We start from the raw sequence: 15,753 nt of genomic DNA on the forward strand, positions 1-15,753 counted from the left end.
TCATTCATTACTTGACAATATAAGAATTTTTCACATAAAACTGAGAAAAGCTTTTTAAGCAAATAACACACAACATATTTTGATATGGTCAAAGTATGAAAAGTATATCCTTTTTTGTACAAATATTTTCAAAAAAAATGTCTTGTCTCTTCAAAATGGAGGTTACATTTCAATGGTAAAAGCGAAAAGGCTCTATCTGCTTCTTTGTTTAATGTCAGTTAGAACCTTATCGCTTTCACCCATCAAATTTTATAACAGGAAAGACCAGTTAGTAAAATAGACATTCAAGTTAATCTTTTAAAGCCATAACTTGACTCAACAGGGCTACCATTGGAAACGATGTATGCTCTCTGACATGGTACTTATTCGGAAAAGAAAGTGCAAATTTGAAAATGGCCAGTTGGTTGTGGACAGGAGCAGGATCATCATCACTTCCATTCATTGTTGAGATGATTTGTGTCAAAAAATTTTTTTTTAAATCATTCGTAAAGAATAGCAATCACCCACTGAAAAAAGTACAAAATAATCATAGTGTTTGATACGAAAGCTGACCAAGATATTCTGCATGTACATATTCTGACTAAATATGATGATGATTTAGAACAGGCTTCTCAAGTAATTGCTGGTTAACAAACTTGTCCAAGATAATATTCCCCAACACATTCTGACTAAATTTGGTGATGAATGGACAAAGGCTTCTAAAGTTATTAATAAACCAAGACCAATTTTAGGTCATTTCTATAATTAAAGGGTTATAACTCTCAAGTGATTCAAACTTGTCTGAGATATTATTCCCATACACTTTCTAACTAAATTTGGTGATGATTGGTCAAATGCTTGCAAAGAAATTGATTGGACAACAACAATTTTAGGTAATTTCTATAATTAAAGGGCAATAACTCTCGAATGATTCAAGCGATATATGACTGCTAATCAAAACTTGTCATAGATATTATGCCCATACACATTCTGACCAAATTTGGTGATGATTGGACAAAGGATTCTTATATTATTGATCAGACGAGACTGATTTTAGGTAATTTCTATAATAACTCTTGAGTGACAATATGAGAGCAATATGGCTATCAAATTTGCATAAGATATTAAGTTCATACATATTCTGACCAAATTTAGTGGTGATTGGACAAAGGCTTCTTAAGTTATTGAGCATACAATATACTGCACGCTGGACGCCAAATGCCTGCCGGCCCTAATATGCTGCAGGTACAACTATAAAACGGGCATATAAAAAATGTTTAAAATAAAATACTTCAATGTAAAAGAGAGTAAAGAAATAAAATAACTAGGACTGTATAAATTTTAAGGGAATGATGTAGGTAAATGCCATATCATGTTGATGATATTGAAATCCTGGAATCTATTATCAATAGGGGTATCTGCTATAAGTGTAAGTATGAGGTTCCTAGACCCAAGTCTTCAACAGTTATTAACCTTAAACTTTGACTCAACTCAGAATCAATAGGGTTCACTTGCTGGTCATGACCAACCACCCAACACAGTTTGAGGTCTCTGGGCCCGAGCCTTCTTCAGTTGTTGATCAGAAACAGTTTTTCAGCCCAAGGTCACCACAACCTTGACATTTGACCAACCTACCTCAATTTGCTCTATCTGAATAAAGACAATGAAATTGTGCTCCCAAAAAAATATTTATAAACATGAACAAATGAAATGTTTCATCTGAACTGCACCTCTCTTAAATTAGATCTATCTGTATATAAAGATTGAGATCAATACCTCAAATCTTTTGGAGCTATGCTTTGGAAAAAAATAGTAATAAAGAACTGGTTAAGGGGAGATAATTCATTGAATATGGAAGGTAGAAGTAAGCAGTGCACTTCCTCTTATTTATATATTAGTTTATATAAATCTCTGCAGTACTTTTTGAGTTATGGTCCTGACAAGCAGCTTCTTTATTAATGCATACTGAGAAAGTGAAAGGGGGAGATAATTGAGCAATGACTGAAGCAAGGATTAAGGTTTTTGCACACTGCACTTTAAAATATTAACCTCTGTGTATGTTTCAACTTTCATTGAAATCCCATCAGTTTTTGGATTATGTCAATATTATGAAGGGAATGTTTTACACTCAGTTTGGCCATTTTGGATGACATTTAAACGGTTTTGCATCAATTTTCAATAACCGAATACTATAGTGCTATAATTTGTTCTACAGACAACAACATTAGGAACAGTCATTGCCAATATGACACTAGATGGCTGTTTTAACTTAGAGTGTAACCTGCTTAGAATAATGGTTTTGAGAAATCCTATTAATATAGTTATTTAAGAATGAACAAAACTTCATATACAAACTATTTAAAATGAATGTTAAGTTTTTAGAACTTACATAGAGTGGCTTTTAATGTCATCTCAGGTTCTAGGGGTGTTCTTGTAACCACCACAGAGGGCTCTTTATCAACAACAGGCTTAGCATCAGATTCAGATTCTGAAGATCCAGTGCTTGTGGTAGAACTAGAAGAGGAAGAATTCCTTGTCCTAGAAGATTGAACAGCTGTCACTGGTCTTTCTTGTTCTGATTTAGGTGATGGTGACTTTGATTTGCGAGAAGAAGATTCAGATTCAGAGCTAGAACTAGAACTTGATGAACTTGAAGATTTCTTTGCCACTGTTGGAGGTGAAGGGGATTTCCTCACAGCTTCTGATTTTGCTGGCGTAGTTGGTTTAGCCTTGTTATCATCTTCAGATGAACTGCTTGAACTAGTAGCAGAAATCTTCTTTGCATTTGGTCTTACAACATACTCCCCACCTGAGCTACTAGAAGTACTTCCAGTGCTAGATGTTGAAGACCTTCTTCCTTTTGGTTTCTTTTCAGCTTCCTCAGAAATAGTTGTCATGTGCTTCATAGGGTCCGACTTTTGTTCTTGCTTTTGCTCATTGTCGCTGTTGGATGTACTACTACTGGTATCACTGCTAGATGAAGAAACAGTAACTGCAGTTAAAGACTTCTGTTCAGAAACCTTTTGGGTTTTTTTCTCTTTCTCAGACTCGCTACTAAAACTTGAGCTGGAGCTGGAGCTAGAGCTTGACAACCTTCTGCCGGATGGTTTTACTTGCTCATCACTGACACTGGTGGCCGTATCACTGTCCCTCTGGCTCTTGATGAGATTGAGTTGCCTCTCATAGTCTTGCTTCATTCTTGTCTCCTCTGCTAGGCGTTTCTGCTTCTCCTCCTCCTTGGCCTGGTCATGTTCCTCTTTCTTCCCCCTCTCCTCTTCCAGCCTCTTTTTCCGCTCCTCCTCCATCTTTCGCAGCCTCTCCTGGCTCTCATTCCTCTGCAGCATGAACCTTTTTTGTCTCTCCTCCTCCTCAGCTTTCCTCCTGCTTTCATCATTTTCAAGTTTCTCCTGTCGTTCCTTCTCTCTCTTCATCTGCTCTTCCTTCCTCTGTTTTTCTTCCTCTAGCCTCCGTTGTTCATTCTCTTTGCGGATCTTGTTATCCCTCTTCTTGCGTGAGTATTTCTCGTCCTCGCTGTCTGACGTCAGGGTGCTGGAGGAGCTTGATGAAGCCGACCGTGATTTTTTTTCTACAATAAGGGATAGATACAGTAAGAAAACACAGAGGACATGCTATTGTTTGCATTAGAAATACTTTATGAATCAACATGAGGTCAAGAAATTTGATAGAGGGTCACCTTTCTGTTGATATTTTTTTAAATTGGGCCAGCAGATTCTGAGGAGTAGATTTTAAATTTTCCATATAGAAATTTATGGTGGCAGGCATGTTTTTTTTACAAATCGACATAGGTCATCCAAAGAACATTTCTGTGAAATTGTTTTAAAATCAGCTATTGGAGAAGTTTTCCATAGAGACATATTGTGAAAAGTAGCCCCGACCCCTGGGGGTCATGTTTTTTTTACGAATCAGCATTTCTGTGAAGTTAGTCTGAGTTGTTTAGGAGAAGAAGTCATTTGAAGAAAATTGTGGTTAACAGACTGATGGATGACGAACGACAAAGGACAACCACCCTTTCAAAAAAGCTCATGTTGAGCACTTTGTGCTCAGGTGAGCTCAAAAGACTCATTTCCAACAGTGTTAAGATATAAATCAGAACTTAATTCACCCTCAAAGCAAGTGAGGAAAGGGAGTTTGGTGCTACAAGAGCGGAATGTGTCTCAGATGAATATTAACCAATTATCTGTACCATTTATTTTAATAAAATTAAATGAATGTGTTTTATTGAAAAAAAAACATTTTAAACATTTTAACTGATTTTCCCTCTTCTTTGCACAGTTAATAAAGCATATAACAATTCACGATTTTTACATTAAACTTTATTATTTTTGGAGCATATAATTTTATTTCCGTTTAAAAAAAAATAATAAGAATTCAAATGAATTTAAGTGGATCCTTGTATTTCCAGATAATATGGTGAAAAGCAGCTCTGCCCCCTGGCACCCTTTTACAAATTGAAATAGAATGAAGGAATTTGATACAGGGTTGCCTATAGAATATTTCTGTGAAATTATTTCATAATCGGGCCACAGGTTTCTGAGAAAAGATTTTTAAAGTTTTTCCTTTTGGTTGCCATGGCAACCAGAGATCTATTTTATTGAAGGCATCTCAAAGAAGACCACCCAAGGAACATTCCTGTGAAGTTTGGTTGAAATTGTCTCAGTGGTTTAGGAGGAGAAGTTGTTTGAAGGAAAATGTTGATGACAGACTAAAGAAGGATGACAGACTGAAGATGATAGACAATCACCCTTTCACAATCGCTCATGCTGAGCACTTTGTCCTCAGGTGAACTAAAAAAACAAGAGGGCCATCATATGATATCAAAGGTCTGAGCCATGTGGTTTGAAAAAAGAAGAATTTCAAATAAGTCTATAGAAAACGTTTGAACCCCAGGGCATTGCCAGTTTTGACCCATGGGACAAGATTTAAACAAACTTGATAGACGACTATTATATGATGCTACATACAAACTATCAAGGGTCTCAGTCTAGCGGTTTCAGACAAGAAGATTGTCAAAGACTTCCCTATAATAAGTATGTAAGAAACTTTCAACTCCCGGGGCAGGGCTAGTTTTGACCCAAGAGGCATAATTTAATCAAACTTGGTAGAAGACCACTTAACATTGTAACACAACAAATATCTAAGATTTAGGCCTCATGGTTTTAGTCAAGAATATTTTTAAAGTTATTCCTTTCTATTGCCATTGCGACCAGATCTCTGCATGGAATTCATTTATTTGAACAATTTTGAAAGGGCACTATCCAAGTAAAATCCCAGTGAAGTTTCATCTAAATTTGCCAGACGGTTTAGGAGGAGATGTCTTTTGAAGGACAACAGACGATGAGCAGTTGGCTATGAGAATAGCTCACCTAGAGCACTTTGTGCTAAGGTGAGCTAATTAAAAGGGAGGGGCACTCCTCCCTGGCCCACACTGTTCAGCCAGACATCCGTTAATTAAATCCTGGGGGAAAGACTGATTATATGAGGTAGATACCAGCAGGAGGCTTAGGTGTCATTCTGTCAGACGTTGCCTCGGTCTCAGTGGTCAGGTCCCCACTTGTTGTGCTCGTTGTGCTGCGTGCTGTACCCAGACCTTCTTCTGACCTTGCTGTGGTCATCTGCAAAAATGTCAAGAACTATTTTTATATCTTTTAACACATTTTTTATTAAAATTATATATATAGTCAAAAGTACTATAAAGATTTGTTTGTATTTGCATTATTTTCTCATATTGCAACATCAGTATTCACTTTGTGTTGTAAAATAATATGGAACTACAGTGGTTGTGTAAGTATTTCAAAAAGCTCCCAACAGATCATGGAAGTTTAATCAAAATGTCTTAAACTGACTGATTTAAGGTTTCTGAAGTACACATGAGCTTTCCTATTTATTTTCTTGTTCTTTATTTTATCTGAAATCCCACTTGAAATGACCTAAGTTGCAATTTTTGAAGGAAAAATAATGTGTCAAGTGATGAAAGAAATGTAGAAATGATAGGTCACCAAACTTGATAGCATCCAAACTTTACTTAATTGGACATAGGATAATGAGCATTCAACAATGAAATACTATAGAGGAAAAAGGCGGTCGTTTGAAAACCAGCGGTCAGTCGAGGTCAAAGCTTAGTCCAAAACGTCATTCCTTCTATTTTCATATACAATATACTGTCGCTGGATCGAAACCTAAATAAGTTAAATGGTCTAACACCTTTGCCAGCCCCAAATACACAAAACATGCACAAAACCTGATGATCTTGAAGTCATAATTTCACATACTTTCCCCGAAAGCATATTCAAAAATAAACAAGAGATGTTTGTCAAACATTATGACCCCCCCCCCCCCCCCCCCCTGAGTGCCATGTTGTCAGGATTATTTGGACAATTGAATTAAATATGCATGGAACTCCTCTCGAAATGACAGCTGATTTGTCATTGACATTGAATGCCTTTGAGGCAGTTTTAAGATTATGACCATTCAAAGTGTGAGGATATTTATTATTAGGTTCCATTTTTTAATCATGTTCAGATGATGACTGATATTTGCAGATAAAAATGTATCCTCTTCGCAGCAAGGGAATAAGTAAACATGATGAAATTTTAATGATGAATAGGAGTTATGACCATGACCTTTGACCTAAAATCCATAGGAGTCATCAACTGGTCACCCAAAACTTAAATGTTAAGTTTGAGGGTCATGGGTGCAGGCATTGTCAAGTTATCAAATTGACAAGCTTTTTGCGTTCAAGGTCACTGTGAACTTTGACCCAATGATTCCTGATATCAAAAGGGGTCATCTACAGGTCAGACCAACCCTCAAGTCAAGTTTGAGGGCCATGGGGGCAGGCATTGTCGAGATATCACTCGGAGAAGATTTGTTAACCTTTTTGCATTAAAGGTCACCATGACCTTGAACTTTGGCCCAATGACCCCCAAAATCAATAGGGGTCATCTAGTAGTCAGGGCCAACCTTCATGTCAAGTCTGATGACCAAAGGTCAATGAATTAATAAGTTTGCCTTCAAGGTCACTGTGACCTTGACTTTTGACCCAATGACCCCCAAAATCAATAGGGGTCATTTACTGGTCATGCCCAACCTTCATCTCAATTTTGATGACAATATGTCCAGGACTTGTTAAGTTATCACTTTGACAAGCTTTGGTCTACCGACGGACCTACCGACGGACCGACCGAATTTAATCATATTCTTATGTTGCTTGTTTAGAAAATGTGTTGTTGTTTTTTCGAAAAATCAACTTTGCTATTTATTCATTTATTGGTTTTACATTTTCACATTTAGTATTAGCTTTTGAACATAATGAGCGATTTCCACAACGCAATACATAATCGGAGCCGAAGTAAATTGACGACATCAAACTTTGAAAACAAATAGTAAGACATTTCATAACAGACTAAAATGGAAGCTTGGGTTGTTCCAACATCAGATTACTCGAGATTTGAGCTCGGTCCTAGCAATCACAGTTTTACTGTATATGCATTATATTGGCTTGCATCAAACAGTTTAAAATGAAACAGACCATAACTGCATGTTAAATTCTAAAACAACTTTGTAACTTGATTGTCTATGAGTGATGACAGGGACATGATTGTCTTTGACTATTGTGCAAGAATTCATCACCAATTATGTTTATATCTCTTTCAAGGATTGCATTTTTTCTGCAAATTTTTGCGAAAGTCTTTATATTTAACTTACATTTCCCAATTTTGACTCGCATTCATAATTCGAGCCCTGTCATAGGGGATTGTCCCTAACTGACAAAGTGTTAAATCAATACTGTAAGTGATGACTGGGACATAAATCATAGGGGATTGTCTCTGACTGACAAAGTGTTTAATCAATCCTGTAAGTGATGACTGGGACATAAATCATAGGGGATTGTCTCTGACTGAAAAGTGTTAAATCAATCCTGTAAGTGATGACTGGGGCATAAATCATAGGGGATTGTCTCTGACTGACAAAGTGTTAAATCAATCCTGTAAGTGATGACTGGGGCATAAATCATAGGGGTATAAATCATAGGGGATTGTTCTGACTGACAAAGTGTTAAATCAATCCTGTAAGTGATGACTGGGACATAAATCATAGGGGATTGTCTCTGACTGACAAAGTGTTAAATCAATCCTGTAAGTGATGACTGGGGCATAAATCATAGAGGATTGTCTCTGACTTACAAAGTGTTAAATCAATCCTGTAAGTGATGACTGGGACATAAATCATAGGGGATTGTCTCTGACTTACAAAGTGTTAAATCAATCCTGTAAGTGATGACTGGGACATAAATCATAGGGGATTGTCTCTGACTGACAGGGTGTTAAATCAATCCTGTAAGTGATGACTGGGACATAAATCATAGGGGATTGTCTCTGACTGACAAAGTGTTAAATCAATCCTGTAAGTGATGACTGGGACATAAATCATAGGGGATTGTCTCTGACTTACAAAGTGTTAAATCAATCCTGTAAGTGATGAATGGGTCATAAATCATAGGGGATTGTCTCTGACTTACAAAGTGTTCAATCAATCCTGTTAGTGATGACTGGGACATAAATCATAGGGGATTGTCTCTGACTGACAAAGTGCTAAATCAATCCTGTAAGTGATGACTGGGGCATAAATCATAGGGGATTGTCTCTGACTGACAAAGTGTTAAATCAATCCTGTAAGTGATGACTGGGGAATAAATCATAGGGGATTGTCTCTGACTGACAAAGTGTTAAATCAATCCTGTAAGTGATGACTGGGGCATAAATCATAGGGGATTGTCTCTGACTGACAAAGTGTTAAATCAATCCTGTAAGTGATGACTGGGGCATAAATCATAGGGGATTGTCTCTGACTGACAAAGTTTTAAATCAATCCTGTAAGTGATGACTGGGGCATAAATCATAGGGGATTGTCTCTGACTGACAAAGTGTTAAATCAATCCTGTAAGTGATGACTGGGACATAAATCATAGGGGATTGTCTATGACTGACAAAGTGTTAAATCAATCCTGTATGTGATGACTGGGGCATAAATCATAGGGGATTGTCTCTGACTGACAAAGTGTTAAATCAATCCTGTAAGTGATGACTGGGGCATAAATCATAGGGGATTGTCTCTGACTGACAAAGTTTTAAATTAATCCTGTAAGTGATGACTGGGGCATAAATCATAGGGGATTGTCTCTGACTGACAAAGTGTTAAATCAATCCTGTAAGTGATGACTGGGACATAAATCATAGGGGATTGTCTCTGACTGACAGGGTGTTAAATCAATCCTGTAAGTGATGACTGGGACATAAATCATAGGGGATTGTCTCTGACTGACAAAGTGTTAAATCAATTCTGTAAGTGATGACTGGGGCATTAATCATAGGAGATTGTCTCTGACTGGCAAAGTGTTAAATCAATTCTGTAAGTGATGACTGGGGCATTAATTATAGGAGATTGTCTCTGACTGACAAAGTGTTAAATCAATCCTGTAAGTGATGACTGGGGCATAAATCAAAGGGGATTGTCTCTGACTTACAAAGTGTTAAATCAATCCTGTAAGTGATGACTGGGGCATAAATCATAGGGGATTGTCTCTGACTGACAAAGTTTTAAATCAATCCTGTAAGTGATGACTGGGGCATAAATCATAGGGGATTGTCTCTGACTGACAGGGTGTTAAATCAATCCTGTAAGTGATGACTGGGACATAAATCATAGGGGATTGTCTCTGACTGACAAAGTGTTAAATCAACCCTGTAAGTGATGACTGGGACATAAATCATAGGGGATTGTCTCTGACTTACAAAGTGTTAAATCAATCCTGTAAGTGATGAATGGGTCATAAATCATAGGGGATTGTCTCTGACTTACAAAGTGTTCAATCAATCCTGTTAGTGATGACTGGGACATAAATCATAGGGGATTGTCTCTGACTGACAAAGTGTTAAATCAATCCTGTAAGTGATGACTGGGGCATAAATCATAGGGGATTGTCTCTGACTGACAAAGTGTTAAATCAATCCTGTAAGTGATGACTGGGGCATAAATCATAGGGGATTGTCTCTGACTGACAAAGTGTTAAATCAATCCTGTAAGTGATGACTGGGGCATAAATCATAGGGGATTGTCTCTGACTGACAAAGTGTTAAATCAATCCTGTAAGTGATGACTGGGGCATAAATCATAGGGGATTGTCTCTGACTGACAAAGTGTTAAATCAATCCTGTAAGTGATGACTGGGGCATAAATCATAGGGGATTGTCTCTGACTGACAAAGTGTTAAATCAATCCTGTAAGTGATGACTGGGGCATAAATCATAGGGGATTGTCTATGACTGACAAAGTGTTAAATCAATCCTGTAAGTGATGACTGGGGCATAAATCATAGGGGATTGTCTCTGACTGACAAAGTTTTAAATTAATCCTGTAAGTGATGACTGGGGCATAAATCATAGGGGATTGTCTCTGACTGACAAAGTGTTAAATCAATCCTGTAAGTGATGACTGGGACATAAATCATAGGGGATTGTCTCTGACTGACAGGGTGTTAAATCAATCCTGTAAGTGATGACTGGGACATAAATCATAGGGGATTGTCTCTGACTGACAAAGTGTTAAATCAATTCTGTAAGTGATGGCTGGGGCATTAATCATAGGAGATTGTCTCTGACTGGCAAAGTGTTAAATCAATTCTGTAAGTGATGACTGGGGCATTAATTATAGGAGATTGTCTCTGACTGACAAAGTGTTAAATCAATCCTGTAAGTGATGACTGGGGCATAAATCAAAGGGGATTGTCTCTGACTTACAAAGTGTTAAATCAATCCTGTAAGTGATGACTGGGGCATAAATCATAGGGGATTGTCTCTGACTGACAAAGTTTTAAATCAATCCTGTAAGTGATGACTGGGGCATAAATCATAGGGGATTGTCTCTGACTGACAAAGTGTTAAATCAATCCTGTAAGTGATGACTGGGACATAAATCATAGGGGATTGTCTCTGACTGACAGGGTGTTAAATCAATCCTGTAAGTGATGACTGGGACATAAATCATAGGAGATTGTCTCTGACTGGCAAAGTGTTAAATCAATCCTGTAAGTGATGACTGGGGCATAAATCATAGGAGATTGTCTCTGACTGATAGTGTTAAATCAATCGTGTAAGTGATGAATGGGACATAAATCATAGAGGATTGTCTCTGACTGACAAAGTGTTAAATCAATCCTGTAAGTGATGACTGGGACATAAATCATAGGAGATTGTCTCTGACTGACAAAGTGTTAAATCAATCCTGTAAGTGATGACTGGGGCATAAATCATAGGGGATTGTCCCTGACTTACAAAGTGTTAAATAAATCCTGTAAGTGATGAATGGGACATAAATCATAGGAGATTGTCTCTGACTGACAAAGTGTTAAATCAATCCTGTAAGTGATGACTGGGGCATAAATCATAGGGGATTGTCTCTGACTGACAAAGTGTTAAATCAATCCTGTAAGTGATGACTGGGGCATAAATCATAGGGGATTGTCTCTGACTGACAAAGTGTTAAATCAATCCTGTAAGTGATGAATGGGACATAAATCATAGGGGATTGTCTCTGACTTACAAAGTGTTAAATCAATCCTGTAAGTGATGAATGGGACATAAATCATAGGGGATTGTCTCTGACTGACAGTGTTAAATAAATCATGTAAGTGATGACTGGGGCATAAATCATAGGGGATTGTCTCTGACTGACAGTGTTAAATAAATCATGTAAGTGATGACTGGGGCATAAATCATAGGGGATTGTCTCTGACTGGCAAAGTGTTAAATCAATCCTGTAAGTGATGACTTGGGCATAAATCATAGGGGATTGTCTCTGACTTACAAAGTGTTAAATCAATCCTGTAAGTGATGAATGGGACATATACCATAGAGAATTGTCTCTGACTGACAAAGTGTTAAATCAATCCTGTAAGTGATGAATGGGACATAAATCATAGAGGATTGTCCCTGACTGACAAAGTGTTAAATAAATCCTGTAAGTGATGAATGGGACATAAATCATAGGGAATTGTCTCTGACTGACTAAGTGTTAAATAAATCCTGTAAGTGATGACTGGGGCATAAATCATAGAGGATTGTCTCTGACTGACAAAGTGTTAAATCAATCCTGTAAGTGATGACTGGGGCATAAATCATAGGGGATTGTCTCTGACTGACAAAGTGTTAAATCAATCCTGTAAGTGATGACTGGGGCATAAATCATAGGGGATTGTCTCTGACTGACAAAGTGTTAAATCAATCCTGTAAGTGATGACTGTGGCATAAATCATAGGGGATTGTCTATGACTGACAAAGTGTTAAATCAATCCTGTAAGTGATGACTGGGGCATAAATCATAGGGGATTGTCTCTGACTGACAAAGTGTTAAATCAATCCTGTAAGTGATGACTGGGGCATAAATCATAGGGGATTGTCTCTGACTGACAAAGTTTTAAATTAATCCTGTAAGTGATGACTGGGGCATAAATCATAGGGGATTGTCTCTGACTGACAAAGTGTTAAATCAATCCTGTAAGTGATGACTGGGACATAAATCATAGGGGATTGTCTCTGACTGACAGGGTGTTAAATCAATCCTGTAAGTGATGACTGGGACATAAATCATAGGGGATTGTCTCTGACTGACAAAGTGTTAAATCAATTCTGTAAGTGATGGCTGGGGCATTAATCATAGGAGATTGTCTCTGACTGGCAAAGTGTTAAATCAATTCTGTAAGTGATGACTGGGGCATTAATTATAGGAGATTGTCTCTGACTGACAAAGTGTTAAATCAATCCTGTAAGTGATGACTGGGGCATAAATCAAAGGGGATTGTCTCTGACTTACAAAGTGTTAAATCAATCCTGTAAGTGATGACTGGGGCATAAATCATAGGGGATTGTCTCTGACTGACAAAGTTTTAAATCAATCCTGTAAGTGATGACTGGGGCATAAATCATAGGGGATTGTCTCTGACTGACAAAGTGTTAAATCAATCCTGTAAGTGATGACTGGGACATAAATCATAGGGGATTGTCTCTGACTGACAGGGTGTTAAATCAATCCTGTAAGTGATGACTGGGACATAAATCATAGGAGATTGTCTCTGACTGGCAAAGTGTTAAATCAATCCTGTAAGTGATGACTGGGGCATAAATCATAGGAGATTGTCTCTGACTGACAGTGTTAAATCAATCGTGTAAGTGATGAATGGGACATAAATCATAGAGGATTGTCTCTGACTGACAAAGTGTTAAATCAATCCTGTAAGTGATGACTGGGACATAAATCATAGGAGATTGTCTCTGACTGACAAAGTGTTAAATCAATCCTGTAAGTGATGACTGGGGCATAAATCATAGGGGATTGTCTCTGACTGACAGTGTTAAATAAATCCTGTAAGTGATGACTGGGGCATAAATCATAGGGGATTGTCCCTGACTTACAAAGTGTTAAATAAATCCTGTAAGTGATGAATGGGACATAAATCATAGGAGATTGTCTCTGACTGACAAAGTGTTAAATCAATCCTGTAAGTGATGACTGGGGCATAAATCATAGGGGATTGTCTCTGACTGACAAAGTGTTAAATCAATCCTGTAAGTGATGACTGGGGCATAAATCATAGGGGATTGTCTCTGACTGACAAAGTGTTAAATCAATCCTGTAAGTGATGAATGGGACATAAATCATAGGGGATTGTCTCTGACTTACAAAGTGTTAAATCAATCCTGTAAGTGATGAATGGGACATAAATCATAGGGGATTGTCTCTGACTGACAGTGTTAAATAAATCATGTAAGTGATGACTGGGGCATAAATCATAGGGGATTGTCTCTGACTGACAGTGTTAAATAAATCATGTAAGTGATGACTGGGGCATAAATCATAGGGGATTGTCTCTGACTGGCAAAGTGTTAAATCAATCCTGTAAGTGATGACTTGGGCATAAATCATAGGGGATTGTCTCTGACTTACAAAGTGTTAAATCAATCCTGTAAGTGATGAATGGGACATATATCATAGAGAATTGTCCCTGACTGACAAAGTGTTAAATAAATCCTGTAAGTGATGAATGGGACATAAATCATAGGGAATTGTCTCTGACTTACAAAGTGTTAAATAAATCCTGTAAGTGATGACTGGGGCATAAATCATAGAGGATTGTCTCTGACTGACAAAGTGTTAAATCAATCCTGTAAGTGATGACTGGGGCATAAATCATAGGGGATTGTCTCTGACTGACAAAGTCTTAAATCAATCCTGTAAGTGATGAATGGGACATAAATCATAGGGGATTGTCTCTGACTTACAAAGTGTTAAATCAATCCTGTAAGTGATGACGGGGAATCAAAGTGGAGTGCATACAGAATTTTAAATGGATTGTAATATAAATGCTAGGGTGACAACATAACTGTGAGCATTCAAAATAAAAAGAAACAGCTTTACAAAAATAAATAGTTCATCTTGCCAACTTACATCAACAACATATTCCTGTTTTGCAACTTTTGTCTCTTTAGGTTCAGGTGACCTTGGCCTTGCCTGAATCACATGATCTTCAGCATCCTTTCTTGGTGTTCTGTCTGATGATGAAGACCTTGACCTTGATCTAGATGACGACTTAGATCTTGACCTTGATCTAGATGACGACCTAGATCTTGACCTGGAACGTGATCTTGAAGACGATGATGAGGAAGACACAGATCTTGATCTCTTTCCACCTGTCATTAGAATATTCTTATTTAATAAAATCTTATTGCTTATTCCCAGTGTGTAGCATTTATTTCTTATTCCCAGTTTATAGTAATACATAAAACGCCACAAAGCAAGGAATCAAGGTTTTCAATGATCAGTCTGTGTTGTGAGAATGATATGTAAGCTGATTTGTTGCGTGTTGTGTGTATGTTAATGCAATCCAATGAAAAAACTTTATAAAACATTCCTTCGTACCGAGTTTGGTGACAATATGTCAACCTAAACTTAGTTATTCAGTTTCAACTGCTTTTTTATTTTTAATAACAATGACCTTGACCTTTACAAAGCCCGATAAAGACATTTATCATCCTTACGCCTGGTTAAAAATGATATTTTATAAGTATGCAGCATAAATAATCCCTCATGAGTGCATTCTAGCCACAGTAAGACAGGCTAAAATTCCAAAATATTAAAATCCTAAGATAATTAGACCAAGTCTTATAATTATCCTTCAAAGAATGTGGAAGAGATGAAAAGACCTTCACCTTATTGTAACACCTGTACATAGTTCCAGTAGGTTAATATCACAGTTTTCTAATATAATCAGAGTGTTTGCCATTTGCGTGCTTTTTAAATATATCAAAGTTATGCCTATGAACACTGAGACATAGTTTAATATGTTCTGTGCTATTTCAACAAACTTGGTATCCACTACTCAAATTTTGACTGTGAAACAAGAAACAGCCATAATATTACAATTGTATAGGACAAACAAACATGCACGCTGGCAGCCATAACATTTTGTTCATTATCTTGGTAAAAGATAACTAAATGGCTCATTTTGGTAGGAATATTCAAAATCAAGCCATCTATTTCTGACAAAAGTTTATTTGTATACAGCAAAAGTAGAGAAATTAAGATTAAATTTCTTCCAGTATTGTGAAATCCCAACAACTAGTGACTGTGCCTACCTATTTTCATTCCTTTTTTGAAAGCTTTATGTCAACTAAGATGTAATGTTGTATTTTTATACAGAAA

General features: G+C 37.2%; 1 protein-coding gene across 8 annotated transcripts in view; it reads right to left on the reverse strand.

The window, feature by feature from the left end:
* LOC128205969 (glutamate-rich protein 3-like) overlaps positions 1 to 15,753 on the reverse strand; it is an 82,101-nt gene that overhangs the window by 16,320 nt on the left and 50,028 nt on the right. For all 8 annotated transcript variants that reach the window (XR_008256355.1, XM_052908065.1, XM_052908066.1 and 5 more), the window contains 3 exons: positions 14,500 to 14,741; positions 5,489 to 5,612; positions 2,369 to 3,565 (listed from right to left, as the gene is read on the reverse strand). Coding sequence is in view for 7 of the 8 variants with exons in the window: in XM_052908065.1 (XP_052764025.1) it covers positions 2,369 to 3,565; positions 5,489 to 5,612; positions 14,500 to 14,741 (1,563 nt within the window). In the remaining variant the exon portion in view is untranslated. The remainder of the gene's footprint in view (positions 1 to 2,368; positions 3,566 to 5,488; positions 5,613 to 14,499; positions 14,742 to 15,753) is intronic.

This window comes from Mya arenaria, chromosome 10 (assembly GCF_026914265.1).
Source record: "Mya arenaria isolate MELC-2E11 chromosome 10, ASM2691426v1".
In the NCBI taxonomy this organism is placed as follows: Eukaryota; Metazoa; Mollusca; class Bivalvia; order Myida; family Myidae; genus Mya; species Mya arenaria.